Source organism: Alligator mississippiensis, chromosome 5 (genome assembly GCF_030867095.1).
Source record: "Alligator mississippiensis isolate rAllMis1 chromosome 5, rAllMis1, whole genome shotgun sequence".
NCBI lineage: Eukaryota > Metazoa > Chordata > Crocodylia > Alligatoridae > Alligator > Alligator mississippiensis.
Window position 1 is genome coordinate 18663927 of NC_081828.1, and position 19908 is coordinate 18683834.

The 19908-nt window shown below is 43.4% G+C and overlaps 1 protein-coding gene across 1 annotated transcript; it reads right to left on the reverse strand.

Moving 5' to 3' along the window:
• Positions 1-2074: 2074 nt before the first annotated feature.
• RPE65 (retinoid isomerohydrolase RPE65) lies at positions 2075-18615 on the reverse strand. The gene is made up of 14 exons (XM_006273833.4): positions 18539-18615; positions 16932-17014; positions 15107-15257; positions 13686-13793; positions 13447-13588; positions 8120-8267; positions 7709-7790; positions 7081-7213; positions 6813-6952; positions 5390-5519; positions 3794-3908; positions 3603-3697; positions 3387-3498; positions 2075-2578 (listed from the first exon to the last, which is right to left on the reverse strand). The coding sequence occupies exons 1-14, from the start codon at positions 18547-18549 to the stop codon at positions 2427-2429; spliced, it is 1602 nt and encodes a 533-aa protein (XP_006273895.1). The 5' UTR covers positions 18550-18615; the 3' UTR covers positions 2075-2426.
• Between the last annotated feature and the right edge of the window lie 1293 nt (positions 18616-19908).

Sequence of the window (19908 nt, forward strand, 5' to 3'; positions counted from 1 at the left end):
CAGGCTCAGGGGTTATAAGCTAATTATGTGGGATTGTTTAACAACTGCAAATAATCTCCATTGGTACAGACCTGATTGTGACCCGCACGTGTGGTGGGTGTTCTGGTAAGCGTAAGAAACTTTGAATCGAGGCCTGCATTTGAATCCCCATTCTCTCTGTCCTGTTGAGGTAGTAACATCTAACTAGTTCAAGGTTTTCAGTTAGTTAAGTGAGACTGTAGGGATCAGTGCATAGGGCACCCAACTATGAGGCAGAAGCCTCAATTCTACACTCATCTCCTGCTGGGCAAGTCAGTTTGCCTTTCTGTGTCTTGGTTTCCTCATCTATGTAATTATGATACTGTTGTACTGCTTTGTGAAGTGCTTTGAGATCTATGGATGCAAAAGTATTTTATGATATGGACTAAAAATCATTGTTAATGAACCTTTTTTCAGCTCAGACTGTTGACTGAAAGCTGTTTGTCAACGTTCATCTGTATCAACGTTGAATCTTCACCACTTTGGTGGAGTAGCTAACAATAGGGCCAGAGGTTTTTTTTAGTCTAAGTGATGCTGCAGGTGTGATGGTTCAAAAATTATGTGAGGGGCAAGGATTTCTTAGGGTGATCTCTTATTGGACCAGCTGTTTAGCAGGGATAAAGTTAGATAAGTGAATGCAACACATTCGTCCTTGGGTCTTCCTTTCAGACTCCTCTTTACATCTTTTGCAGATGTTAAGGAAGTAGCAATTGGATGCGAGTCTTGCAAACTGCAGTAACTTATGTTTGTGTGTAATAAACCTTGCAAGAGACAGCTTAGTTTTATATACATCTCAGGTTTGAGATGATAATTCAGTTTCCATTCACTTTTAACATTAAAAGAATTAATTTATACTAAGTATTTACAAGAGGATAGTAACTGTTTTGTCAGCCCTGACAGAACCCGGTGATAGCAGCATCAAAAATTCCCCCATCTTACCCAAAGCTGTTTGTTAACAGACATCTCAGTTATGAGGTATAACAGCTTTATTTTTCAGAACCTGTACTGGAAATATGCTTACATTTACAAACACTGAACTCACCCAACTGCATTCAACATTATATTCACTCAGATTTGGAAGCTTAATAGTTTGTGGAGCAGCCAACATGCTAGATCTGGCCCTTTGCACCTTGTCACTGGGTCCATGGGGAGCCAGGCGGGGCATGGCCCTGCACACTAGATCTGGTGTAGGAGCCAGGCTGAGGCAGTGTGAGGCCCCAGGGCCCTGATCCTCTTGTGTGGAGCCCAGCAGAAATGGTGCAGTCAGGATCCAGATGTGCAGGCCTGATCCTGGGGCACAGGGGTTCAGTCCAGCCCATGGACCAGCCCCATATCACCCATTTGGCCCGTAGGGCCAAAAGTTCGAGGCACCACTGGTCTAGAACAGGGCTTTTCAACCTTTTTTAACTAGTGTGCACCTTCTGGTGGCAGTGGCAGGCCGCTGGGGTGGGGGGTGGGGAGGTGCAGCAATGTGCTGCGTGGGGCTGACAGTGCCCTCCCCCGGGTAATAGCCGCGTGTACCCTCTGTGATCTTTCCAAGTACCCCTACGGGTACATATACCCCTGGTTGACAACCCCTGGTATAGAGGGTCCCTGTAATTCTGGACAATTTGGATTTTGATCTTAGTCCATTACCCAAACCACTTCTTACCCTGAATGTGAGAGAGCTTCCAAAATTAGGAGGAAAGAGGATAGGAGCCATTCTTTTTCCATACTAGTGGGTGATGCAGTACTGTAGACAGGACAATATTAACTGGGGAGTGGGAAGGGACATTACCTATATGTTGTAGGCTCTACCTCTAGACTTCTCAGCAGTAGGGTTGTTATTAAGTGAGAAAATATTAGTCTTAGACCTGCTTTCTCATTGATTGAATCGAGTCCCCAGAACAGCCAGGAAGGATGGTGTTCAAATTGGTGAGTTTACTGTGACTCACTGAAAAACATTTGAGTTTAGGATGTTAACACAGTGAAAGAGAAATTATTTAAATTAGAAAATTTCTAAACAATCTAAAATTGCCTCCTCTTAAAGCATGCACTAGAAGCTACAATTTTCAGCTTATTTCATGGATGTTTATTGTATCTGCAATATATATTGAGTTCTAATGGTGCTCTTTCAGGTATCTTTCCTTCTGTTCCCTGCCGCAAAGTTTAATTCTATAAAAGCCCTTCTTTGTTGTTTTAAATTTTCAAATGATTGCTGCTGCGCTTTTTAAAATGTTGCCAAGTGTAAAGCTGGAAAAGTCTGTGCAAATATCATAAGTAAATATGCAGAAAAGTGATTTCTTAATAAGCAAATTTTACAAATCAAAGCCCGGCATTAAAGGAAAATAGTATTTGAGGTTTGTAAGGAGAAACTGCCTTTTTGAAGATAAAAATGTAAATTATGATAAAGGCATTTGTGATAGCTGTCATGCTGTTTTGAACATCCCATGGAAGGTAACAGAAATGTTCATCTCCACTTCAGCCCTGGCCATTTCACTCATATCCTTTGCATTCAGTACCAGTAGGTAGGCGGGCTTGGGTCCCACGCAGGGGCTAATGACCACACTCAGAATCACTCCTAACAGTCAGAAGTAAATAGATTATATGCATGCTGAATACTATGGACTTTGTGTAAATCACTAACTGCATATGCCTAGCCTAGAACAGTTGTGTGCATCAGCAAAACCCTTCAGAGCTGCTGTCCTATGATCCTATACACTTGGCTGGGGTGGCTCAGTCAGGGATGATCCTGCTGTGTGTGGAGGACTGGACTACATGAACTTGTGAGGTCCCTTCCAGCCATACTTTCTTATGATCCTCCCTCCCCAAATCGACTCCTTAAAATGTGAAGAGAAAAAGCCTTTCCTTCTCAAAGTATTCTGAGTTTGTAGTACATCAAAATAATTTCCCAAGCAGGTTCATCATAGTATGGCAACTTCTGCTGCATTAGAAATTTACAGTATACCTATCTGAAAACCAGCCATAAAAAAATGGTGTTGCAGGTTCTGTGATGACTGTCCCTCAAATGGAGGCCATATCAAATTTGGTCCATTAAAAAGTGGAAAGAGAAAGTAAATTTACATTGCAGGTATGCTTTTCTGATTATATTTTGCAGAATTCTCATTTTGCATCTTGGGTTGAAAGAGAGTTCCCCTAGCTCTTATGATTTCTCACCCTTGCAGCCAGTAGTAGTAGGGTAGTTGGTCCCTTACTTGGGGCACAATTCCAGCAAGCTGTGTACCACTTCTCTTTTAGGTGGCAATCTAAAATCTTATCTATCCAGCAAAAGGACTAGATAGCTCAGGATAGCTCAATCCATGTCAAAGGATGCAAACTTTTAAAAGAACTTATTAAAGGACAACGAAACATAATATGAGGACACTTACCATCATCCTCTTCTAAGGCACCTGGCTGCGAAACAAAGATAGGTTCTGATGGGTATGAATCTGGTTCCTGCCATACCCATGTTTCTCTGGTTTTAATATTCAGCTTACAAAGCTGTAACATGAAGAGAAACATCATTTTGGTAAGACTCCTTTATTTATCATTAAGTTAAAGATTGGTTAAGTTCACATGTCCCCATTCAAATATTTAATAGTTACCCTGTCTGGAACAAAGTGGTTCAGTCCAAGGCCATATGCATATGTATAGGGTTTCCCACTATATTTCTGGTAATTGATTTGTGGAAACTCGAAGGCTATAAAACAAAACACATGTTTGCTGGAATTGGTAGGTTTCATATTTCTGAAACAGCTTTTGTTGCCTCTGGCTGAGGTTCAGAATTAAATCTTACCTTGGCGAGGCCCTGCGAAAAGAATTTCTGGTTCCAACCAGATGGTTTCATCACTGTGCAGAGTTGCTGTGGCCGTCGTGTAGGGCAAGGTGACTAAATTCTTACCGGTGTCAACCTAAGACAGAAAGAGCTATTGAGAAATAAAGGAACATCTTCAAGTCCTACATTTTCTTTTTGTTGCACTATGTGCCATGGAAGGTTGATTTTCTTTCCCTCTAGCCATGTATCTCATGATAGGCAGCTGGATACAAACTTTCCAACTCACCCACAAAAATGAGACTCCTCATTTCTTAATTAACCCTGAACAGCAAGGTGCTGTAATAAAGGCTCAGAACAATAAGGCTTCATGACTTTTACAAAATATGTTGTTAGATGTTCCCCAGCATCCTGTGAAGTTTCAAACATAAACTTCAGCTGCCAAAATAAATAAGCAAAGCGCAATCTGCACTATAGTAACTTTGACTTTTCTTTTGGGCCATACTGGCCTACTTTCAAAACTCAAACGGACAGTGACTTTCCTAGTGGTTAGTGTGAATTAGGAGCCTTTGCTTTACTATAGCTGATCCTAACTCAAACCTAGTTTTTCTTAAGAGTGAAAACTAAGGAGTCTGAGACTGAATATATATTAGCACTAGCTACTGAAGTGAAAAATTAAGTCCCATGTTTTTAGGGGAAAGAAAGATTTAGTGAGACGGCTGTCTAACTGCAAAAGTCAATGGCATGTGCGTGTCTAACTCTTCTGTGTACCTCTTGAGAATCTCCCATTAAACCATCATGAGGTTATGAATAAAGGTGCCAATACAGGTCAGCGCTTGTTTTAATACATATGCTGTATGTGTAGAGGGTACCAGGGAGTTTCACTACTCTGAAGACAGTTTACCTGGCTAGTTACATTACCTCTATTTGCTTTCAGCAGAGTCAGAATCAACAGCAGTGAAAAGTTTAAAAACCATGTAGGACCAGTAAGTTTGAAACATAAGACCCTGCCTTATATGGCAGAAATTACTCAGGAAATAGATGGAGCAGAGGAGGAGGATTAGAGACACAAAGAGCCTTGGTGCTCTTTGTTTGCCACGGAAACGAGGTTTGCATCAGCTCTAAATACATAGGGTCAGGGGGAACAGCAGGGCAGACTTGGCCCAGGGGCAAGCTGCTTACTGGGTTAATTGAGAGGCCACAAAACTATTGAGGCTGTTCACATGATCCCATGCACAGTCCCCTTGGCTGCCTCTGCTCCCCTTTAATATTCACTCTCTACAAACACTCTAGCGAAAGAACTGGCAAAATTATTCACCCAGCTCCAAGCCGCATACACCTCTGGGAATGGAACGTAGCATCTGGGAAAAGTTGCTGATACTTTGCTCTTCTCTATCTTGTAAAGAAATGTGAAGGATTGTGATGTTGGGCACTGCCCGAAACCCATGCATAGTGGGCGCACTGAGTATGTGGATTTAAAGATTTCTCTCAAAAGAGATTTGAATTCAGTTGCACTGAAAACAACAATCTGGCCACAGGTTTGCTGGAGCCATGCGGGCTGTAGCATTCCAAAGGATTGAACTGAGCTAAGCTTCCAGATGTGCCTGATCAAACTGTTACCTTGTCAAAGCTTAGAGGAAGGACATATCTTCGAGCTTCAGGCTGAGGAGCTTTTTCAGCCTTTTTCTTCACTTCTTCCCAGTTCCCACGTAAATTGGCTAAATACAGATAATTGTAAACAAACTCAAACCTGCACAGAGACAGAATTGCAAACATGAGCCAGGGCAAACATGGGCTATTTGAGAAAGAGTTCAGTATGCAAGTGTTCGTTGCAGACCTGCAAAAACTGAGCACTGAGGCCTGGTGTGGCTCTTGGGAGTCACTACTGCAAAATCCAAAGGCGTGGCAGATTTATTTCCATATTTATGTGACCAGTGCCAATCAAGTTGAATCCAGTTGTGTGACCACAAGCGCAGGTGCTGGAGTAGCAGAGACACTTCAACAATGACAGAGGTTTACTAAAGCTGCGTGGTGACATGAAAACTTTGGTAAAATGGACTCTATTGGACTCCACCATACCATTACTTACGAGCAGTATGCATTAAAAGTTACAAAAAGGAAATATTTTAAAACAAGATCATTGAAATTCAGGGATTGCCTTCATCCCTGAAAACAGATCCCCAGTATAGCAGTTGCCTGTGTCTGTTCACATGGCTTCATTGAAGATGGGGCTTCTGTCTGTCTGCTCATGTGGATCTGGCTGGGAAATCACAGCCTCATTTATCACCAGTTCCTGGGTGGTGCAGGGACTGGTATCACATATCTTTATTCAGACGAATTAGTACTTCAGGTAGCTGTGGAGCACTTGGGCCTATCAAAGAAGTTCAGAAGCCTTCAGGAGGTTAGTAGAGAAAATAGATTTTCACATGTTGCACTGAAATAGTCACAGAGCATGAGATTCTGTCATTTTTAGGAAAATGCTACTTTGCCTTCAAAAGTTAATAATAATCTCTTTTAGTCAGAATAAAAATCAGAGCCTGACAGCATATTTCCATTAATGAGATCATAGCATGACTATATTTTATGAGGTGTCACTTCAGCTTGCAGCTTTAAAATGGATTATTATAATTAAATGTATATAGGTCAAAATCCTAGAGCCTGGTTCTCCTGTCACCTGACTGTGCAGACAAGCCAGTCTCTCCCCCACAGTCAGAATGGACTGACAATCTTTCATGACCAAACTATCTCCCCAGCCCTGCTCCTGGGGAAGTCAATGACAGATTTTACCTAAATTCAGTCACAGGAAGGGTCAGGCCCAAACAAGTAGGCACGACAAGGATCCATTAGATTGACCATCCCATTTCCTTTTCAGTGCATGATTACTCTCTGCAGTATATTTGCTCTTACATTAAATCTTAGAGGTGAGTCAAGCTGACAGATCAGTGCTATGGATACGACAGGTGCCCACCTGTGAATTTTCGGGATGGGTGTGCTCCCTAGATTTTAAAAGACATGATGGGCACTCGTTTGAACCCTTACGTACCCCTTCCAGGTGCAGAGATCCACAACAAGAAATCCATTGTCCTCATATGTGTTAATGTGATGAAAGAGGTTAAAGGCTGAGGTCCTGTATCTGATATTGAGGTACTTTCCTTTAATTTTATCTGCTACATGAATCCAGACCTGGAAACAAGGAAGCATTTTGCTTTTGGCACCTGGGAAATAATGAAGACGTATTTACTGTGACGTGGCCTCACATTTAGAAGCCCAGTCACATAGCAGGTTACCTCTCGGTGTAATATATCACATACCCCCATGGTTTCATTGGACTCAAAGCAGTCCATGTAGTTGGCTCCCCAAAGGCTCCAGGAAGAGAGGAACTTGATCAGGTTAATTTTCACTGGTGTTTCCACAAATACTATGTAATTTGCAGTCATTCCAAAGCTGTTCAGAAATATAGTGGGAGCTTGTTAAGTTTCACTGTATTGATTTCTGACAAGAGTGCATATATGCACAAAATGGTAGTTTATGTTGAATAGAGACTGCAGCATTAAAAATTCACGCTCAAATTGACTGGAATATATAGGTTTGCAAACTGTTAATTTTACCTGTTGGGTAGTACATGCTTAACAGGTTTGCTTAGCATGAAAGGCAAACCAAACGTTTCTGTAAAGCATGGTACAAACAAGAGTCAAATTGTGTGAAGTACATCTGGTCACATCTCAGGATGATTGTACCTTTGGGTTCATTTGTATAAATGACAGTGGTCTCTTTGCTAAAAATGGCTCAATTCAAATATGATCGCAGGTCTTAAATACAGGCTTGACATTAAGACTGCTTTAATTCCCAATTCTGATCCCCACTGTTTTTTTGTTGCACATAAAACTGGCTTTTTGTATTTTTTTTCTGTACCGTATTCAGAATTGCCTTGAAATTTACCTGTGAACATAGGAGGGCTTAAATCTGTCGCTGCAAGGAAACTGCACAACCACCTCAGACTTCTTAATTGGATCTTCCTTATCTGAAATAAAATTGTATTTAACTGAACCATCCATGGGGCTGTTTTCATAATTTAATATATTACAAAAGGTTTTTGGCCTTTAACATGAAAAGTATTCACTCTGGGAAGATTGCAGAGTGCTTCTGTTACTTACTAAATGTCTCATCAGAATTTCTAGTTATTGGCAGAATGGATTTTAAAACAAGACAACACAAACATGATCTAAATACTGAAAAGACATACAAAGCGCAGAGTCCAAAGATGGCAAGTTGGTTTAGCAGCTAACTAGATTTCTTCGCATGATATTCTGAAGTGCTTACATATTGCTTTTAAATACTACATAAACTAACCTGCTTGCAGTGGAGGCATCCGTACAATATTATAGGCAATTGAAAAATTTTTTCCAAAGCAATTTCCAATGTTGTAAACTGTGCCATCCTTTTCAATATGGGGATGAGCAGTCAATCCATTGATTGAAACATATTTACAGAGATCCACCTGAAGAAAGAGAGAGAGAGATGAAACTTGGAGCATCATGAGGTTTGTTTGCAGGAGGTAGTAATTTATCACAGTAAACTTGTTGAAATATTTGGCTTGTAAACATTATCTTGTTTTATGCAAAGAATAATGTAAAGAATAGTTTTATCCCTTGCTCATCAGTACATCACCTGCAAATATTTGAATTGAGAAACAACAGCAGTGACTTGATCCTGCAGGATTTGCCTGAATTTTTCATCTGTTTATGTTCGAGACTACAGGGTCCAGGGGAAGCACTTGGAAAAAAAAGTGAACATGTCTTATGGCAAACCTTTGAAACCGCTGCCATGTTCAAGGCAGTTCTGTGTTTCTGCAGCTGTCTGCCTGGTGTCAGCATCTTTCCCGAGGCCTCCAACTCCGAGTAAGCCCCAGGGTGGATTCAGTTCTTCAGCCCTGACACAGCAGTATGATTAGCACCTTGCTGAAATGTGCTCATGGGCTGCTACGAGGTGTTTTAGTGGGAGTTGTGATGGAGCGGGGACTGCTCGGAGTGAAAATAGGGAGGGATGAAGCTTCCACACAGGGGTAGGGTGTCAGGGCATTAACTGTAACATTCAGGTTAAAGCAGCTCCTCTGCTTCAACTCTGGTGCTTTCTTCTAGGAAGGCGGCTAAGTCTACATCAACTCAGATGCTCGGATCTGCTGGAAGTTGCACAAGAGTACTGTCCTCTTGAGAGCCATTACAGGAGCCCGGTTGAGTGAAAACTGACAGCACACTCGATTAGTACAGCTGTCAGGGGACCAGAAAGCAGCAGCACAGGTGGACGTCCGATGACAGCAGTCCGCCCTGTTAGCCCACAGCTGCATAGCGATTGCTGGCTCGCACTGAAAGCCAAAGCTAGGAGGTAATTCCATAGCATTGCCATGCTAGTCAAACCAGCTCCTACAGCATGACTTTGGGGTAAGGGCTGGTTACTATTAATTGTATCGGAATAAAAGCCTGGGAAAACAATCCAGAAAAGCTTGATTAGTTTTATTCAGGGCTGCTCGAACTTTTTGACCAATGGGCAAGGATGGGTAGTGCCCAGTCCATCCGCAGGCCAGATCCAGTATCTGGTCCCAATTCAGCACCCAGGGCAGGTGCGGTCCCATCCAGCCATGCAGAGGGGAGCAGGAGGCAGTCCAACTCCAATCCAGCCATGCAGGGGAAGGGAGTTTGGCCCAGCCCCCAATAGGAGGCAAAGGCCAGCCCCAATCCAGCCACGCGAGGGGCGGGAGCATGGACCAACTCTGAACCAGCTGTGCAGGGGAAGGGGATGTGGCTCAGCCCCCATCTGGCCATGCAGGGGAAGGCAGTGTGGTCCAGGGGAGAAGTCCCTGTGGCCAGGCCCCAACCCAGCCACGCAAGGGAAGGGAGCGTGGCCTGGCCTTGATCTGGCCGTGCAAAGGGAAATAATGTGGCTTGACCCACCACACGGGTCTTGGGAATTTGAAAGTAGAGGACAGTGGTGTTATAAAATTGCCACTGCTCCGCTGCCACCAAATTTCCCAACCCGTGGGGAGCCCCACAGGCCAGATGCCATGGCTCCATGGACCACAGGTTGAGCATCCCTGCCACGATATATACATTGTGTTGGGGCAGTTATTCAAACTGGTGCAGACTTAGCATGTAACTTCACAACATCATTTGTACAACACACGATTCCATAGCATTAGCTTTTCTTAAAAAAAGTAGGAAAGTAGAAGTACCAAAAGCTTCCTGGAGCATTCTTGGAAACAAAAAAAATTCAAGATGTATACAACAGACATGATCTGATCTGAATGGAAAAAAACCCTTACTAAATAATTCTTGAAATGACCAGTGAAGCTAAAAGCCATACAATGTTTTGCTAGATCATGAGAGCCTTATGTAACCAACAAAGCAATATGGAAGCTTAGTGAACAGCTTTAACATGACACTGTAAAACGCAGTGGTGTAACTAGGGGTGGAGGCAATGAGGCAACTGCCCTGGGTGCTGCCTTGGAGGGGTTTGAAAAGAAGCAACTGGTGCCAGCAGCTGCATGTTAGCTATCGTGGTAGCAACCACTTCTGCTTTGCTCCAAGTGCCTGGCCGCATTCAGACACTACTGATAAAAAGGCTTATATTAATATATCTACAAGTTAGAATAAGCATCTAAATAGTAGCACAGGACAATAGGGCACTGAACTGGGAGATCCACACCTTATTTCCTGTGTGGAGAAACTACTTAAGGTGGGGTTTTTAAACAAGCCTAAGGAAGCTGGGCACACAACTCCCATCAACTTCCATTAGGTTTGGGGCATCTTACTCCCTGATGCTCTTTTCAAGTCCCCAGCCTTAATCATTGTGTGCCTCAGGTCCCTGTCTCCAAAAGGATGATGATGATGAAAGCAGGTCTGAAAATTTTTTTGGAAAAATTTTGAAACAAGTGGGGGAAAAAATTCATAGATTCATAGATGTTAGGGTCGGAAGGGACCTCAATAGACCATTGAGTTCTACCCCCTGCATAGGCAGGAAAGAGTGCTGGGTCTAGGTGACCCCAGCTAGATGCTTATCTAACCTCCTCTTGAAGACCCCCAGGGCAGGGGAGAGCACCACCTCCCTTGGGAGCCCGTTCCAGACCTTGGCCACTCGAACTGTGAAGAAGTTCCTCCTAATGTCCAATCTAAATCTGCTCTCTGCTAGCTTGTGGCCATTATTTCTTGTAACCCCCAGGGTGCCTTGGTGAATAAATACTCACCAATTCCCTTCTGTGCCCCCGTGATGAACTTATAGGCAGCCACAAGGTCGCCCCTCAACCTTCTCTTGCGGAGGCTGAAAAGGTCTAGTTTCTCTAGTCTCTCCTCGTAGGGCTTGGTCTGCAGGCCCTTAACCATACGAGTGGCCCTTCTCTGGACCCTCTCCAGGTTATCCGCATCCTTCTTGAAGTGTGGCGCCCAGAATTGCACGCAGTACTCCAACTGCGGTCTGACCAGTGCCCAATAGAGGGGAAGTATCACCTCCTTGGACCTATTCGTCATGCATCTGCTGATGCACGATAAAGTGCCATTGGCTTTTCTGATGGCTTCATAGATTCATAGATGTTAGGGTTGGAAGGGACCTCAATAGATCATCGAGTCCGACCCCCTGCATAGGCAGGAAAAAGTGCTGAGTTTAGATGACCCCAGCTAGATGCCTATCTAACCTCCTCTTGAAGACCCCCAGGGTAGGGGAGAGCACCACCTCCCTTGGGAGCCCGTTCCAGACCTTGGCCACTCGAACTGTGATGAAGTTCTTCCTAATGTCCAGTCTAAATCTGCTCTCTGCTAGCTTGTGGCCATTGTTTCTTGTAACCCCCAGGGGTGCCTTGGTGAATAAAACCTCACCAATTCCCTTCTGTGCCCCCGTGATGAACTTATAGGCAGCCACAAGGATGAACTTATAGCCAGCCATAGATATGAATTGTTCTCACTAGGAGGGTAGTAAAACACTGCAACATCTTACCTAGAGAGGTGGTGCAACCTCCATCCTTTTAAAACCCAGCTAGACCAAGCCTTGGGTGGGATTATCTAATCGGGGATGGTCCTGATTTGAGAAGGGGGCTGAACTAGATGTGACCTCCTGAGGTCTCTTCTAACCCTCATTTTCTATGATCATAGACTCATAGATTCATAGATGTTAGGGTCAGAAGGGACCTCAACAGATCATCAAGTCCGACCCCCTGCATAAGCAGGAAAGAGTGCTGGGTCTAGATGACCCCAGCTAGATACTCGTCTAACCTCCTCTTGAAGACCCCCAGGGTAGGGGAGAGCACCACCTCCCTTGGGAGCCCGTTCCAGACCTTGGCCACTCGAACTGTGAAGAAGTTCTTCCTTATGTCCAGTCTAAATCTGCTCTCTACTAGCTTGTGGCCATTGTTTCTTGTAACCCCCGGGGGCGCCTTGGTGAATAAATCCTCACCAATTCCCTTCTGTGCCCCTGTGATGAACTTATAGGCAGCTACAAGGTCGCCTCTCAACCTTCTCTTGCGGAGGCTGAAAAGGTCCAGTTTCTCTAGTCTCTCCTCGTAGGGCTTTGTCTGCAGGCCCTTGACCATACGAGTTGCCCTTCACTGTACCCTCTCCAGGTTATCCGCATCCTTCTTGAAGTGTGGCGCCCAGAATTGCACGCAGTACTCCAACTGCGGTCTGACCAACGCCCTATAGAGGGGAAGTATCACCTCCCTGGACCTATTCGTCATGCATCTGCTGATGCACGATAAAGTGCCATTGGCTTTTCTGATGGCTTCGTCACACTGCCGACTCATGTTCATCTTGGAGTCCACTAGGACTCCAAGATCCCTTTCCACCTCTGTGCCACCCAGCAGGTCATTCCCTAGGCTGTAGGCATGCTGGACATTTTTCCTCCCTAGGTGCAGCACTTTGCATTTCTCCTTGTTGAACTGCATCCTGTTGTTTTCTGCCCACTTGTCCAACCTGTCCAGGTCTGCCTGCAGCTGTTCCCTGCCCTCCAGCGTGTCCACTTCTCCCCATAGCTTTGTGTCATCTGCAAACTTGGACAGAGTACATTTCACTCCCTCGTCCAAGTCACTGATGAAGACATTAAAGAGTATCGGTCCAAGGACCGAGCCCATATTTTTTTCCTGGAAGATTTTGAGTTTTCTGTGATTTTAATCACATCTTTTGATTTCAAGTGAGGCACAGAATTCTTTTACATGGGAAAAAAGTCCTGTTTAAAACAAAGCTCTTGTGATTGATATAAGCAGCATACTTCATTGGGGCTTTTTTCATTTTTTTCAATGACATCTCAGAAGCATTAACAGATAATCAAACATGTTGATATTTCTACTAAAATGGTCTGTGCCAGGTAACATATCTTGCCTATGTGTACATGCTGTAACATCAGGGGTGGGCAAAATGCAGCCCGGGGGCCAGATGCGACCCACCAGACCATTCTATCCGGCCCGTAGGGCCCCTAAAAAACTTAGAAAATTAATATTTATCTGCCCTGGGTTGCCTGTCATGCGGCCCTCGATGACTTGCCAAAACTCAGTAAGCGGCCCTCCGCCCAAAATAATTGCCTGCCCCTGTGTAACACGAATCTTCATTTGATATTTAATTTCTCCACATTCCCCCAAAAGGTGACCTTGTGAGGTCCTTTCCAACCCTACTTTCCTATGATCCTGAGATTAAAGCACCTACCTTCTTCATGGTCTCCAAAGTCTTGGGGTTAATCTTGGTTATGAAGTTGGTTTCTGTGCAGGCATAGTAATCTTCTCCCACAGGGTAAATGTTAACTAAAGCATTATCAGTGACCTCCACACCTCTAAAGTATGAAAAAAACCTAAACAAATCAAGGCAACAACAAGTCAGTAATTTTCTTTTGGTAGTACTTTAAACATGTATAATCAAAAACATGTCACCCTCTCACTTTCAGTCACCTGGAAAATATATTCTTGCATGGATCAGGGTAAGCACAGGTGCCAAACTCTGTTATCACAATTCTTTTCTCAGTCATTGCTCTTACATAAGAATCGCTCCGAACAAACCTAGAGAACGGCAAGAAAGAGAAGGGATTCAATCAATACAATCACAAAAGTGGCCAAATAAAGTTGATATAAATTACATACATTATAAATTATATCTGATCATTACAACTCTTACAATAAAACACATGAATTTAAAAAAGCTGAGTTCTATAAAGATCTGTGTCTGCTAACAAGAGGGTCATGTTGCATCTGGACTGCCTACAACAGCTCTCAAACCTGTTTTTCTTTCTTCATATGCTGAGATGTTGGAAACACCTGGGAAGGTGATGTCCAGGAAAATCTGAGCCAGGCTTACAGCTTCACTTCAGTTATACTTATAGCTGAATAAGGACTTAATTCTCTTCACCACCCTGTGGTATTTTGCACAGTAGGGAATGGCACTAGCTAGTACCTTCTTGCTGTCTTTATTTGAAGGTAGTCAGAAAATATTCTGCTGCCCTTGCTCCTGTCATGCAAAAATCTTTTAATAAAAAAAAAACAAAACACAACCTCTAAATCCCAACATCAGAAAATTCTTTATGAAGTAGTTTTTGATTTTCAGCTGAGTTTTTTGTGCATGATCAAAACCAACCCCTTCCTCCCCCTTTAAAACCACACATTTTTTTAGTTTTCTGACCAAGAAACACTTTCCACGGAAAATTTAGTCAGTGAGTTAAAAAAGGTTTCAGTGGGATGCCACAGGTGAAAGAATAGAGACTGATCAGTTTTGACTCTAATAAAATATTTAGCCCTTTGATATCAAGCATGAGCTGGCTCTACACCAAGTTGAAGCAGTCACTAGGGAATGCCAATGGCAGAGAGAGGAAGCAAGTTTTGAGGTATTGGGGAGTAAAGAGTTAAAACACAGCAGTGTGATAAAGCTGTAGTCTTTTGATGGTTGCTATAGAATGCTGCAACATTTCCATGAGGTATTTTAATTAAATTAAGGAAGGCAGCCTTTTCTTGCCATTAAAAGATGGGGCTGAGCGAATCAGGAGTTCTGGGCTGTAGTCCTAATGAGCACTGTCTCACTGTCCAGCTTTGAGTTAATCCCCTAACCTCTTTCTGCCTCCATTCTCTCACCTCTAAACCTACCCATTTGCAACATGCAAGGAGTTTTGTAGTTTTCACAGGGAAAGTGTTAGGTTAATGCTAACTATGAATATGTTATCACTGTTGCCATAAGATGCACTATCTTATCCAGCACAGAGATCTTTCCATCAGGTAATCGGCTGGAAGTGAACACAAGCCCTGTCACTATCAGAAAGCAGAATCTGGCTTCTATGTTTTGTATTTTAATTCATTACATTTGCTTTGAAATATGTTGCACTCACCTCCGATAGTATGTGACATCCCCCTCTGTAAAGTCAAACTTATGAAGAAGTGCTTGGCCATCAAACAAATGATAAAATGGTTCCGAACCAACTTCAAATAAACCAGGTCCACATCTCAGTAGACTTCCTTTGAGCCAGGTGGGAACCCTACCTGTGGGAAAGGCAATCAAGGAGGTAGTGTTTCAGTGATAATTTCGAGGGAAAACAGGATTCATTAGCTTTTCCTAAGCATCAAACAAGAAAAACAATCATCCAGATTGAAGCTGGGGTTTTTCCTTAATCTATAGACATAATATCCAGACTAGATCCAAAACAGAATTATGAAATCAGCAGACTCTTTCCATGCCAAGGGGAAGATTTTGTTTTTAATCCTGAAAATGTTATTGTGTCCACTAAACTCTAGTTTCTCTCTACCTCTTCTATCTATAAAGACAAAATGATCTTAGTAAGTAGCAGAAGAATAGGCTATGCTTTTGAATTCTTAACAAGATGATCTATATGTTATCCCAAATCACCTTATAAACGTATCCAGTCTGATGAACAAACTCAACCAAGAGATTACTTAATCCACCACTTAAACAGACATCTTTGTAGTATAAAACAATATTATATACTGTAATGTTGTAACATGAACTACAATGCCCAGATGCCTCCAGAGGACTAGAAGAAGGCACTGTAGGTTGAATAGGAACTCCCAGAAATCTCCAGGGGACTGGAGGAAGGAACTGCAACGTGCACTACAACTCCCAGGTGGCAGGAGACAGATGAAGTGGGAGGAACAGTGTTGGAGTGTGGGTCGCCACAGCTGAGAGAGGGAGGCATGTGACCAGAGAGTAGGAAGAAGTAGGGGAGCTAGGACTGCAAGCTGCAGCAGCAGGGCTCAGGCGTGGAGCACAGGCAGATGTCAATTAAGCATTTTATGGCACCAGAGACTGGTCTGGAGCCCTCCGGAGTTGTGGGAGGGCTTAAAGTTCTCAAATTTTAGTGTTTTCTACCAGTTACCTGCTCTTGGGCGATTTCACCATGGTGTCACTATTTACTTCCTGTTACCCAGATCCTAAGTGTATGTTAATGCATATTTAGCTGTGTCTGTCACCCTTTCCTTAGCCTATTGGCTTGTGACCCTAATCCCCAGCATCCCCTATATATAAATGGGAACTTCCCTGACCAGCTCCTTGTGCCAGTTCCTGGGACGCAGGGTTTGGTACAACAACAACATTTTAAGACTACTATACTACAACACTATGCTTCAGGAGGTAAAGAATATCAATTAACAAATAACGTTGCAGAGAAATTTGCAGCCCAAATGCAAAATTTTAGAAAGAAAATTACTTTTTAAGCAAGCATTTACCATCCTGATTAACATCCTTGCTCTTATTAAAATGTCACTGGTCATATGTGACCTACAAGAGGTGATGACTTTTTGTGTCTCTGAAAGATGGCATCACCAGCAGGAGTCCTCTCTAACAGCGTTCTGGGCCAGCACTGACTCAAACGAAAGAGCCACCCATTGAACTAACACTATTGCATCTCTTGAAAAATAGTGCTGTCCTTATTGGCAATGAGAGCCTGATTAAAATATTTGAAAGGATGGCAGCACAAGATAATGTATTAAACTGATCTGAGGCTTTTCCAGTAGCACAAAGGGCCTCAATTAAAATTGTAGACCAGCATCTGCTACCCCAAGATGCCTGGACAAATATTTACAGTCCCAGAGGTACATTTAACCCATTTATCTCATTGCACAACTCTGATCTGGTGACCAGCCTGGACTGTCCCTGTGTTCAGAGGAAGTGTGGATGGAAAACAGTGGAACTGCTCAAACCTGTGACATGACACGCGACAGGTGAAGATAATTCCTCCACAGTCTCAAAGAGCTTTTCATATCCACCAGCTGGGTGCTCAACTCTGAAAAGAAAAATTTTGAGAGGTTAAAGTGAGCCCAGCCAACTGCTCTGGAGACACAGAAGAGTAATAGGACATAGTTTCTAGATAAGATGGTTTGTGATTCATAAGCTACTCTTGACAAAACTGCAAAACTAGTTGGAGGGAAGCAACAGGCTTCAGAAAACCTGTAGGTTGAAGAATTGGAGCTGAGAAGTAACCTGAAGATCTGGGTAGTACAAGGACTGAAGGCAGGCTGCCCATCCAATTTGACATTCTGGCTTTGTGGGCTAGATGCAATCACTTGCATATCAAGTAATCAAAAAGCTACTGGTTTCCAAGAGCAAAAAAGGGTGACATCTCTCCTAGCAGCAGCAAACCATCAACTGAGGCTCTTGCATCATGCACTGCTGCTTCTTTGCCCTTCTCACTGCAGGGGAGGTACAGGGTGGTGGTGATGGGGAAGGGGAGGGCACCACCTTTGCTCCATTCTGTTATGCCCCCTAAGACAGTGCCCAAGGCTGGTGCCCTGGTCACCCACCCATCATTACACTACTACTCTGTAGTGATCCAGGGAGGATGCTACAGAGCCTGGTTCTTTAACACCACCCACAGGGACTTGAGCTTTCAGGTCTGGAGACATGTTGTTCAGTGCCTGCTATTGGCTAAGTGGATGCTACGCTAAGCCTTGGAGAGCAGGTTCTTGTACCAGTCCCATACACTGCAACTCCTGCAACAGATTGCTTTTCTTAAGATGATTAAGCTGCTGCATCAAGGCCCCTTAGTATCCTCAGCTTTGTGTTGTTGGGAAGGGCTGGCAGCCAGGGAGTGTCACCCCTGTGCCAGCACTCAGAACCAGAGATGGGCAGCAGTCCCCATCCCAGCCCCAGGCTCCCAAACTCTCAGCCATGCGAGTACAGGGAAGAGAAATGTCTGGGAGGAGTGTGCAGGGACCCAGCCAGGAGCAAAGAGGAACAACAAGAGCAGAAAACCCTCAGGCAGGTGACAATCACATTCAAAAGTTTTCATTTTGAAAACTCTCTTTATGTCAGCCTCACCCAATCTACCCTCAGTGCTCTCCTTTCCCCTTCCTCTATCCCCAGTAGCGCCTCCCTCCCCTCCTTTTCTTTGCCTGCTTAGCTTTACTTCCCTGCCAGCAAAACTCCATGGCAAACATTGAAAAGTAACTGGCATCCAGTTGTGGCAGTAACTCCATGCTTGCAGCCCACTGTGTTGTTCACTCTGCTTGAGGGCTCCCCCCTCCCTCTCCCCACGTGCTAAGCTGACTTGTCCAGCGAGTAGAGTGTAAGCTTGCCGAGGAGGGACCGTTTCTTATGTTCTCAACTCCCCTAACGGGCATAGCAACTTGTTATAGTCTCAGGAATAGACACCCATTGCAGAAGTTTCAGCATATAGGAATCACACAATGCTACACAATCGAGTCCCAGTCTTCACCTGGGCTTCAACATGTTAGTGAAATACATTTAATCCATTAACAACAACAAATATCTGCCTGTAGCTCAGAGAAGAGCTTGTTGAGATACTTACTGGCTGTACATTTTCTTCCTGATCAAGGATTTGAGCTTTCCAGAAACAACTGCAGAGTGTAGAAGTCAGAGCTATGAACTGGCTATTTATACGAATGTTAAGTCCTATTGAAGCTTCGGGCAAACATACCAACCAATCAGCTTGGTATGAAAAACAGAAGTTGCTTTCACCACTGAAATCCCCCTGGTACTTTATTAGGTTTTGCCTTGCTGTTCACATAACAAGGCTCTTTGAATGTTTTCCAGGGGACTTAAATCCTTCCCAAACAGGACTGGATTACAAAGAAAGAAGGAAAGAGAATGCAATCAAGTCACACACTCTGTAACGTGCCTGCAGCTTGGCATCACAACCCTGCCCTTCATCTCCACCTCACTAGGGCTGACCCCCGCGAATAAAACTACTGAATCTGTCCTGTAAGAAAATATTCTCCATGTGTCCCATTTACAGTGTATACAGGGGGAGAAAGAAGTCTCACTCTCTCATCAATCTCTCTCTTCCTCCAAGGGAGTCATTGTGGACCCAGGAGACAAAGAGGAGACTTTGGATTCACTTTCCAGCTTTGCTTTTGGGCAGATGCGTGACCTCACCTTCTCTGTGTCTGTTACCCTACCTGTTAAAGGAGGATAATGTTAAATCATTTTTTGTGAAACCTTTAAAAATATCTAGGATTAAAAAGTGTTAACTATTACTAACATTAATGGATCAGTCACTGTGCCACTGATCTGCTTCTCACTCTCCATCTCATTCTGGGACCCAGCCAGGAGAAGTAGGTTAGTAGGAAAAAAAACCCTGTATCTACCTGTTGTCAACTCCTTACCTATTACCCACCTCCCCAGATACCCTGAAAGCCTTAAATTCCCTGGCCTCTGCATCCACCTTTAGATTCGTGGGCCTGCACCATTTGCTATAAAGCTCATTAGAGCTAGGTTAGAATTTTTACGTGAAACATGTTTTGCCAGAAATTGCTGATTTCTGTTCAAGAGATTGAGTCTAATTGAAATAATTCTTTTTACTCAATTTTTCTTAAGTTTTGAAGTTGTCAAAATATCTCCTAATGACTTTTATAATAGGAAAGCATTTTTGTCCTGATTAAAACAGCTTTTCATTTAGAAGATTAAGCAGCGCCCAACATTAAAAATGGAAACATTTCAAAATTGTAAAAATGAATTTTGTATTGACCCAAATTGAATTTTTTTTTAGTTGGTTCATGAACATTTTAAGTCAAAGCTGTCAATTCAGCAGTGGCTGGGAAAGACTAGCTCTGTCACTTAACTGGCCCCTAGCTCTGCTTCTTGCTGGCTGGAGAGAAGTACAGCCCCTGGCAGCCATTACTGTGTCCCTATGCTTCCACTGTGGTGCAGGAATCAGCT